This window comes from Ciconia boyciana, chromosome 4 (genome assembly GCF_034638445.1).
Source record: "Ciconia boyciana chromosome 4, ASM3463844v1, whole genome shotgun sequence".
Classification (NCBI taxonomy): Eukaryota; Metazoa; Chordata; class Aves; order Ciconiiformes; family Ciconiidae; genus Ciconia; species Ciconia boyciana.
In genome coordinates, this window is record NC_132937.1 from 87,366,148 (window position 1) to 87,377,078 (window position 10,931).

At 43.3% G+C, this 10,931-nt stretch overlaps 1 protein-coding gene across 2 annotated transcripts in view; it reads right to left on the reverse strand.

Annotated features, from left to right (window-relative positions):
* ELP1 (elongator acetyltransferase complex subunit 1) overlaps nucleotides 1-10,931 on the reverse strand; it is a 32,319-nt gene that overhangs the window by 20,323 nt on the left and 1,065 nt on the right. For both annotated transcript variants that reach the window (XM_072860564.1, XM_072860563.1), the window contains exons 2-12: nucleotides 10,151-10,303; nucleotides 8,335-8,416; nucleotides 6,251-6,331; nucleotides 5,822-5,907; nucleotides 4,477-4,576; nucleotides 3,490-3,580; nucleotides 2,868-2,991; nucleotides 2,115-2,205; nucleotides 1,424-1,654; nucleotides 953-1,123; nucleotides 250-349 (exon numbers count right to left, since the gene is read on the reverse strand). In XM_072860564.1, the coding sequence (XP_072716665.1) occupies nucleotides 250-349; nucleotides 953-1,123; nucleotides 1,424-1,654; nucleotides 2,115-2,205; nucleotides 2,868-2,991; nucleotides 3,490-3,580; nucleotides 4,477-4,576; nucleotides 5,822-5,907; nucleotides 6,251-6,331; nucleotides 8,335-8,416; nucleotides 10,151-10,303 (1,310 nt within the window). The remainder of the gene's footprint in view (nucleotides 1-249; nucleotides 350-952; nucleotides 1,124-1,423; nucleotides 1,655-2,114; nucleotides 2,206-2,867; nucleotides 2,992-3,489; nucleotides 3,581-4,476; nucleotides 4,577-5,821; nucleotides 5,908-6,250; nucleotides 6,332-8,334; nucleotides 8,417-10,150; nucleotides 10,304-10,931) is intronic.

Sequence of the window (10,931 nt, forward strand, 5' to 3'; positions counted from 1 at the left end):
GTGCTGTCACTGACAGTCACTGCTCCCACTAGATCAAGACCTCAGTCAAGGGCACTTCTCAGGATAAACTGCCCACTGTGTTGCCCAATCCTTAGCACTAGTTGCAGCCACAGTGTCAGCAAAATGAAACCATGTTATCTGACAACTTCTTCAAAATCTTGAGACAAGTGGTCAGAGCTGTGACCTCTAAAACATCCAGCCAGGCACTACCCTTTTCTCCCCACTACAGCTGTACTAGTTCTGTATTACCTGTAGGTTTTATCCAGGTATGGTGTTTGCACAGCTGCTTTAAATCCATTTCCACCCACAGCTCCAAACCTGACAGTTGGGTCATTCATTGTGCTCTGTCCTAGCAAACACAGAAGAAAGCAGATGCTACAGGAAACTATTATAAAAGTCAGAAAATACCATCCCTACATGTACAGCCAACACCTAATCCTCATTAACACTTACCCTGAGGAGCACAGTTACCTCGTAATGTCATAGTACAAAACTCAGAGACAGCAGCAACAGTCTTGTCTCACAGCACACTGAATATTACACTGTATATAGGACTGCTTTGGGAAGTGCCAGGTGCCTCACATAGACCCTAGGTAGTTATTCCCAGACATTTCCAGTGCCAATAGCAACATGCCATGAGAACAGATTACACAAGGTACTACTTGCTGCACTCTACTCAAGCCGAAGCTAGGCAGGGGGATATTACCAGCATTAAGCACATAGCCAAGTGCTGAACGCTGCCTTCTCACAAAGCCAATGCACCACCAAAATGCTCCTGTGCCACCCAGACTACTGGAGATGAGAGAACTGAGCTTGAACCCACAGTTGAACCAGATATATCTCACTCCTGTCTACTAAAGGCTTGGAGTGACCGTCACCCTACTAGTCCTCCAGGGTACTGCTCTCAAGGACAGAGGGTTTCCTTTAACAAGACAGTGCAACATGCTCTCACCATATCTGTACACAGAGATCTTGTTATCAGCATCCAGGACAGCCATGTCTCCACTACGTTTGGGATCTGTGTGAAATGCAACCTGATTAACCGCCTGTTGGAGCTGGAGCTCATAGGTACACATGGGTGGAGGCACCACAGCATGTTGGAACGCTGTGACAAGCACTTTATCTGTGAAAGAAAAGAGAAAAAAAACCAAGCTGTAATCCAGTCCCAATGTTAGTGAGGCTCTTGTTAGGTTCTTTACTGAAAGTAGGAACAATGTTACAGGAAAATATAGTTGCTGTGCCCTTAGCAGTTAACTCCATTGAACCACCTCTGAAGCTTGCATCAATTACATGGTCCCCCTCACTAACAGCTTTGTAGAAACAGCACCTAACAGAAGAACTACCATAATCCCACCCAGCCTGCATCCAAAAGACTACGCCACCTTTTCTGACCCTAGAGCTGCAAAGCAGTCCCACTGCTTACCTCCATCTATGACAGCCACATTTGCCATGTGCTGGCTACTCTCCCCCATCCCATGGTCTGTGGTCCAATGCCAGTCATAGGAGAGGTAATGCCAACCCTGGCAGAGTACATGCAGTCTATACGGGCTCTCTCGGTCCCACAGCAGTGACACCAACTGATTTTCCTCCAAGCTACCAAAATGTAGACTTTGCTTCAGGTACCAGTGATAGTTCCCCGTGGTCCACAGCTGAACTACAGAAAAACAAATGGTTACTACAGACTACTATTTGAGACCCAAAACAAACCCTCCCCACCACCACTGCTCTTCTAGGGGTGGGTTAAGTGCAAGGAAAATAATAGTTCTAGCCTTCAGCCCATGGGCTGTGTCATATAACGCCCAGCACAAGAAAATTTAACAACAGACTTTGTGCAAAAGAGTCAATCCTAGAATTCTTTGAGCTCCCCTTGTGAGAAGGCACCCATGTTTCACAAAGGGCTCACACCTTTAGCATTCCATTAATACCACTTGCAGTCACAGCAGCCTGGAAGACGCTTTGAGCTCAGGCTGAACTACCAGTTCTTCCTGGCCTGCAAAGGGGTCTCGAAGCTGTAGGTAAGCCTCCCCAGTGTCTCCTAACTTGCAGAGGAATACCCACTGCTAACCACATTTGCAGGCAAGTGTAAGAGCCAGAGCCTCACATAGTGCTCTCACCATAACTGTTTGGCTTGGAGTTTTCCACCTTCAGGTCTTCCAGCCATATAGCCAGGATTGTAGAATCTGCATTCCAAAGCAGTTCATTAACCTGCAGAAACAAACACAGCTCTTACTGATACTGTTGCCTCTGTGGAGGGTGGGTATGCTCCCAATTGGCCTGCAACACCATGAGTTGCTCCTTATTTTCAACAATGTAAGATGCATGGGTTAATACACTAACATAGCCCTCATGTATTGCAAAGCTCCCGACAGCTGGAGCAAAGCATCCTGAAGCAGAACCTGTCACAGCAGTTCCACACAGCTGAAGAGGCGATACAACCACAAACATGACAGCAGTGTTCCCTTTGCTTTCCTTGGCACTGAGGAAGCATCTGCCAAAAGAACTCTCAGCATCCAAAGGCAGAAGTTGAAGTAAAACACTAGCAGTAGCTTCTCACTTCTCTTACTTGGGATAATGTGAGTATTTCACCTCACTCTTGCAACAGCTGACATCCTGAACAGCATTTTTGAAGCATTTGCCTGGTAGAAAGTATACAGGGTCCAGAAGCACCCCTGGGCTACAATCCTCCTGTACTACGGGCCTGAAGAGGGCACTGCATCTTCTCCACAGGCTTCTTCATTGTTCTCTTTTCAGGTCACTTTTTCCATCAGGACCAGCACTAAGTTAAAAACTTCCTCCTAGAACCTGGAAAAGATCTAGTCCTCCTCTCCATTGCACTCTAATCAAAGAAGCCCAGATACAGCACTTACTTTGACCTGCCCTTTCTGGAACGGGAGGGTGAACTCCCCGTGAAGAAGTCCATTCTTCTCCAAGAAAACCACATCATGTCTGTTGGGTTTTTCTTGCGTGGATGCTATCAGGTTTCCAGAGGGCCTTAAAAAAGAGCCAAATGAAAAGTGGTTGCTCACATAATCACTAGCTGTCATTTTAAACACCAATCATCTCACATTTTCTCCAGAGACATGAAGAAAAGGGCAGCAGAGGATGTGTTTTCCTCAGCACTGTTCAGACAAAGTCATAGGTCCAGCACAGACTTTTTCCAGGGCTCACAACATTCTCAGGTGAGCAAGTAAATGTCAGCACTGGCAAAGAGACCTGTAATATTCCTATTTATACAGTTGAGTCCAAAAACACTTGACATTGAGACTGTGCAGAGATTCTATCTCTTCTTCCCACATGTAATGCAAGTATTAGGCTTTTCAGGGTTTAAAGGGCTACTCTTCCTCATGCTGGATCAGAATGAAGCTTTCTTCAAGTTTTGGGAAAAATAAATGAACACAGGAGAAATGAAATTGATGCTGATCAAAGACTGTGACCAGGGAATAAAAAGCAACACTCTGCTGCCAGCATGCAGACTGCTTTGCAACTTACTTCCAGGACAGTGCTTGTTCTAATCCTGAGATAGGCTCACTTGTTGACTGCAGCACAAGCTCTCTGTTCCATACTCGGACCTTCCGAGCACCTATATGTTGAGAGAAATGAGACAAAGGTGTAAGAAAGCACTGGGAAGAGACTTTTCTAATTTTATGAGGGTAGGAGAGCAAATTTTGTTGCACATAAATAAAAAGGAGATTTCTCTTGTACACCTTAAGGGGTAAGAACTTCCTCTGTCTCAGGCAGTTCTCCCATAGTAATTGAGTGACTCTAAAGGAACTGAGTAGGAATTTCAGTCTGATGTAGCTCAGTCATAGCCATTTCCCTCTCCAACTTTCACCATAGAAATGTTAAAATCTTCCCATAAATGCAAGATCCTCCCTAATCTGAAGTACTGAAGGTAAAAACCCAAACTAGTGGAAGAGCAGTCCAGTTTGGTGCAGTTCAGTATGTTGACCAATACATTTAAACTGCTTAGTAATATTTATCATGGAAGACATCAATTACAGTCTTACAAGAAATGCATCTGCTCATCACCTCTTTGGCTTTAGGGCAAAACCTAGGGAAAAGTATTACCAGTATTTAAACAAAAGTGTGCAAGGCCAAACTGCTAGTATGAGGAACAGTGGGTAAGGCAACCCAAATAGATTCATTCATTTGGCACTGGGAGCCCATCAGAGATTGCTTAGAGCTTCTTTCACACTGGTGAAAGAAGCAGTTCAGATAGTAACTACTCAGTAGTAACCTCTCCTGGCTTCTCACAGGACTGAAAACCAAACTGCAAAGAAAGTGTTCAAAACATCGTGTCTATAAAATGTCTCTGAGAACACCAAAACAGAGAAAAGAACAACTAACTAGCTCAACTCACCCTTGCTTTAAGTGGCCAAGAGACCATGAATGCCAGCCAGCTGCCTTGCCTTGCCTAGTCTCTACTTAAGAAGCCTCTTACACATGTTGGTATTTCAAAGAAGTTTGGTCCCATACCTGTCTCTGGACAGACAGCACTCACTGCAACGAACTGCCCATCTCCTCTCCACGTCACCCGAGGCCTGCTGTCATCCCAGGCTGAAGTAGGTGACACTTCCTGAAGTCACACAAAAGAAAGCTGCATCAAAGCTTGGGAAGGCAACTGCTGTCTTTGTCTAAACAGACTACATTGCTAAGCCAGCTTTTTCAAGAGCCTTGGCATGAAATCAATCCATTAAAAAATCTTAAGGCTGCAAAGGCTGCAAGAATTCATTACTCAGAATGTTATTTTAGGAAATACTAGAATTAAAACTTCTGTAAATTCAATCTGCTCCTCCTGCAAATGCATACAACTGTCTATTCACAGGATCACATGCTATCCTTCCCTTCTATCAGGGTCTCTGCTTATAGAACAGCTGTGCATAAGCTGGACACAAGGGTGAATCAGGGTTTGCTCATGACTGATGCCTGGAGTCACAACCCCTTGGAAGTAGAAAGGCGAGAAAGGCAGTCTGAAAGGCAGACAAAAGCTGGGATGAGAAGAGGTGTTCTTCGAGGCAAACAGGTTCTTCACAGAACAACACAGGAAAAAAAAAAAGTCAACAGAATACACATAAAGAGGCAGCTGTTCAAAGGTTTAACTTTGTCAAACCAGGCATATTTTCCCAGATATAGCCAAGCCTCGTCCTGTCTCTCCCAACAGACCACATTTCATGTCTCTGTACTCTAGTCTGCCAGGTTTCAGCAGAACAGTTTTAATTTTGAAACTTAAACACAAGAAAAATCCAGCAGTGGAGTGTTTTTAGCTACCTGACTTTTCACCAAATAAAAAGTAGAGAAAACAAGACCCAAACAAGGAAGTGTCAGAGAAAGGAGTGAAGAGCTAAAATGTGCAGGCACATGGAGCTACCTCACATGACTGGTGATGCTCAGTAGCCCAAATCCTTCTACTCTTGTCTTCTGGGAGCTCTAACTACTGTTACTTCTGCTCCTCTCAGCTAAACTGCATGCTATTTCTCTTGGTGGTATAAACACTTTAATATATAGCACACATTCAGCAAAATCTGTCATGCTGATTTAAGGGTGGCTTTACCTCTGCAAGCACTAGCACTTGCAAATCTTCTTGCTTTGAGCTCTGTATGAACAGTCCTAAGAAATCCCAGCTACTGTCTTTAGGAGGAGGATAAATTAGGAGGAGGATAAAAATGCTAGATTTCAGACAACAACAGAAACAGAAGCAGCCTATGAAGACAACTACCAGAAAGGCAGTGGCAAACTGACACTGCAGGAATAACAGAAACTCTCTTTATACATGTTTTCCCAGAGACAGCATGGGTCTAACATAAGAGAACTAGTATAATACCGTCTGTTTGCGATGCGCTGCCTGTTTTCCCTCTGATCCATGGAACTGTGTCTCCTTTTTACCCCAGCCAAGAGCAACAAACTTTCCTGAAGAAGAAATAATCATTGTAGTGGAAGATTTACAGCACTACTCTGCACAGCGTGGTAAACATGACCACAGCTCCACGCCACCCACACCCTCCATTCACATTTAATTCTAAAAAGCTGCAGGCAATTTACATAGCCCAGAGAGTCCTCTAGTATGGGGAACTCATTGAATTTATGCTGACAAGTAAAATATTGGTGTTCCCCTTCAGCTGCCTAGCAGCATGAGGGTCTAAAATGTCTCCTGGGGCCCAGTAAGTGCTCAGCTCCATTTCTTTACTTTCTACATGCTTACAACACACCAACAACATCAGTTTGAACACCTTCATTTCAGTGCACCTCTCACCTTCCCCAAACTCATCTTGGTGGATTTGCTTCTCAGTAATTGGTTCAAAATCCCTTGTCATCATGATGAGTGTTTGCTGACCTGCAGGGTAGACATTAAATACAGTATTGGTAATGGCATCTCCAGCAAATAAAAACTCAAATGTTCTCCTGTGTTGTTCTATTGTTCTGTCATGGACTTGAATATAGAAATATTTCTAATGGGAATATGATACTAAAGAGAACACATCCTTCAAAGCAGAGAATCTCAAACTGGAACAGAAGAATGCTTTCAAGTCTCTCTCTTCAAAAACATACCTCCTGGCATAACCTTAAAACATTCTTTCCACCTTCAAAATAAGTACCTGGCACTCTTAAACATTTTCTCTTGAGATATGAAGGACAAGAAGGTGATTGGAAGCACTCGGCACGGATTTATGAAGAGGAAATCATGCCATCCCGGCAGCCTTCTACAATGAGATGACAAACTTCTGGATATGGGGAAACTAGTGGATGTCATTTATCTTGACTCTAGTAAGGCTTTTGACATATGGCTGCCTCCCATAACATCATCATAAACAAACTCATGAAGGATGGGATAGATAAAAGGACAGTGAAGTGGACTGAAAACCAGCTGAATTGCCAAGCTCAAAAGCTTGCTATCCGTGGCAAAAAGTCCAGCTTGAGGTCAGTCACCAGTGGCGTGCCCCTGGACACTAGGGCCAATGTTTAACATCTTCATTAATGACCTGGAGGATGGGACCCTCAGCAAGTTTGTAGATGACACAAAACTGGGAGGAGTGGCAGGTACACCAGAAGATTGTGCTGCTGTCCACAGGGACCTTGTCATGTAGGCAAGATGGGCTGTCAAGAACCTCATAAAGCTCAACAAGGGAAAAAGCCATGTCCTGCACCTGGAAAATAATAATCTCAGGCACTAGGACAGACTGGGAGCCAAGTGGCTGGAGAGAAACTTGGCAAAAAAAGGACCTGTGATTCCTGGGGGACACCAAGTTGAACATGAGCCAGCAGTATGCCCCTGCTGCACAGGTGGCCAACAGCATCCTGGGCTGCATTAGGAGTGTTGCCAGCAGATTGACAGAGGTGATCCTCGTCCTTTACTCAGTGCTGGTGAGACACATGAGGAATGCTGTCTCCAGTTTTGGGCTTCCCAGTACAAGACAGACAAGGACATACTAGAATGAGTCCAGGAACGGGTCACACAGATGATTAAGGGCTTGGAGAATCGGTCACATGAGGGGAGGCTGAGAGAAGTCAGACTGCTCAGAGAGAAGGCTCAGGGGGAATCTCATCAGTGTGTATAAATATCTTATGTGGGAGGTGGGGTACAGTAAAGAAGACAGAGCCAAACTCTTAGTGGTGCGAGTGACAGCACAAGAGGCAATGGGCACAAACTAAAATACAGCAAATTCCATTAAAACATAAGAAAACAATTATTTACTGTGAGGGTGGTCACAGACAGGAACAGGGTGCCCACAGAGGTTGTGGAGTTTCCATCCTTGGAGGTATCCAAAACCTGACTGGGCACGGTTCCCAGCAACTTGCTCCAGGTAACCTGCTTTGAGCAAGGGGGTTGGAATAGGTGATCTCCAGAGTTCCCCTTAAACATCAAGCACTCTGTGATTCTGTTTTGCTTGAGGCTAACTTTATTTTCTAGGTGACACACATCTGTAGCTAAGTTGAGCCTGTGACACATACATTTCCTACCAAAGGACAAGAAGCAGTTTTTGAAATCAAAGGGGGGATATAAAGAAATCAAATGGGGATATAAAGCAAGAGTCTTTATGTTTTAGAGGCAAGATCAAATATACTTCCTTGGAAGATCTGAAAGACTAATTACTGTTCTATAAAACTCATTTTTTTGGGCCTGAACAGCTTCTGCTTGGATCACCAAAGCACCTCATGGACCATGAAATGAAATCTCATATATAGGATCAGGTGGGTTTTTTTCTCTCTTTAAGTCTTAGTCCCAGTTTAAAAACTTTGTATTTTGCTGCTTCTGTCTTAAACTTAACTGTGTTTTACATTTTGGCCATAGTGAGTTTCACTCCTGAAGGCAGAAAGCTTACAGGCTGTTGTTGATACCTGTTGCAAGCAAAACAAGCTCTTGGTCAGGACTCCAGCTCATGGTACTCAGACCGCTGTCCACACTTCCAACACATTCCACCTGCAAGACCAAAATAGGACCACAGAAGTGCAGGAACACCAGTGCAGCACCAACCCAGCACAAAAGCAATCAGTCACCAAGGTAAGGAAATCCTCTCCTACTTAGAAAAGGCACAAGTCTTACTTTACCCTTTGTGTTGAATGAAACAAAAGAAACATTTCTAACCAAAGATGGTTCCAGAATGTTTATATATGAGAGCCCAGATAAACTAGAGATCAGCATTTTCTACCACACACAGTTTTAATAAGAGCTTTATTCTGCAACTCTCAGTCTTATGTCAGCAGGTATAGTGTTAATACTTACATTGCCTGATCTGGTCTGTGGTTACATTGGTAAACATATCAAAGTCACAAAACACAGACATAATGGTTCTTACCTAGATAATTCCAACATGAAGTTAAGGGACATTATATCCATTAAAACTGTTGTCAGCTTGGGCATGCTGAACTTGACAATTGTATATAGCTGCACTAACTTCAAAGTTTACGAAAAACTGGGCCAGTTTTACTGGGCCATCATGAGTATATAAACAATAGCAGTGGGCAGAGAACTGCTGTTATGCACTGTTATCCTGATTTGCAAAAGGCATGGAACAGAACAATTGTGATAAAAAGCAAGATAATGCCATTCAAGGAATTAAGCTTGGGTGTCACAATCTTTTCAGGTAAACAAAGTGGGACTGGGCACTGGTGGGCAGAGTAACCATCACTCACATGCAAACGGTTTCAGAACAAGCAGAGTAACCTTCAAGACTTCTTTCTTGGTACCCAGACTGCACCAAAAGAACACAACTTTACAATTGAGAAAGTAAGCCAAAAAGCCTTGAAATAAAGGATCTGAAGTTAAACCTCAACTCTGACCCATATATCAGTGCAAGAAAAGTCTCACATATCACATCTTCTGTTACTTTCTATTCCCTTATGACGTGTTTTAAGCTGCAATACAAGACACAGTTTTCAGATACAGTTGATTGTATATTTAAGTGGTATCTGCAAATCAAACCCAAACAAGAACCAAAACAGGTGAGCTGCAAATAACCACAATCTGACAGCTACCCCAGACTGTCATCTCATGCCTACCTAAACCTGCACTGTTGGGCTGGTATTGTGGGAGCTGATGCGTATTTCAGAGGGTGCTGCTGTGGTGTTTAAGTGTCTTGCTAAAGATTGTATAAATCTGTCACTGAGGAAGGAACAGAAAGCAAGTTCCTGCCATATTTACTCAGTTAAGATATTTTGGTTTCCCTTTACTGTTTTCTAGGGCTTTTTTATTTGAAATGTTCTTCAAATCACAACACACAACACTTTCTCCCCTCTTCAGTTAAGTCATGTCAGCATGATGTTCTGTATTGACTGATAATAATAAAAAGGTAGCTACACTGTGAGTCATGGATTACTTTATTCTGTACCTAGTCTCAGCAATAGCCTATTTTTGTAAGACTGTCCACTGGATTCTGTGCTGCTGGGTGTGTGCCAACAGTCCCCTGAGCAAACATACAGGACTAGGGCTGTGGACAGGCGAGCCAACATTTCAAGTCAGGTTCTTTTATTGAGTGTGTATTCTGTCCTTAATCCTGCTCAAGGCTCCCACAAAAATCAGCTCACCTGCCCTGAAAAGGGAGACTAACCACAGCTCAGTATGTTATAAACATATAACTGCCCCCTGAATAAATTAAAAGTGTCACCCTTTCCTTTTAAATCCCTCAGTATTGTTGTGTCTTTCCTGCCATGTTACCTGCTTTGTGCTGAGATTGCACAGTAGGATGTCTCCAGCTGCTGTAGCAACACACACACACTCCTGCTCTGGAAGATCTTCGATACCCACGATGCAGCCACTTCCATCCTCGGGCATGAAACCCTCCGCAGTCAAGGAAACTTCTCTTGTCACCTTGACATAGAGAGGCCAATGACTTATTACACCTCACCTCACTGGGATTTTTTCAGAAATGACAGAATAACATCCATGGGTGTATTTCATCCTACTGCAACTACACAAAGCATTACACAGCAGAAGTGAGTATGTGAATGGCACCAGGAAACAGCCAGTGTGCAAGTACTTATCTTCACTTATCCATAGGAAGCAGTAGAGGTCTGCTTATGTTAATAGTGCTAGACAGACAATGAGAAAACTCAGTAAGGGAGCAAATAATAAATGGCAATACTACAACTTGTAATTTGTCTTACTAATAATCCTTCAACCCCCTTTTCATACTTCTCCACATAGTGTCAACATTAAGAGGTGAATGGGTAGCTGCTTAAAGTGTCCCAATACTTTTAAGGAGTCATTCAGACTTTACAGCCACAGCATAAAAAAAAATGAAAGGAAAAGCATTTGGATATGCATTCAGGTACAGCAAAACAAGAAAGTTTTAGGTAAAATAGCTCTCTCTAGCTTAGTTGCATGCATGTTTTACACATCCAATTATGAGGGAAAAAACCACACTAATAAAGACCTGAAATAACGCCACCCAAAAAAAAACAGAAAAAGAAGCTGACATATTTAGCAACTTCAGATA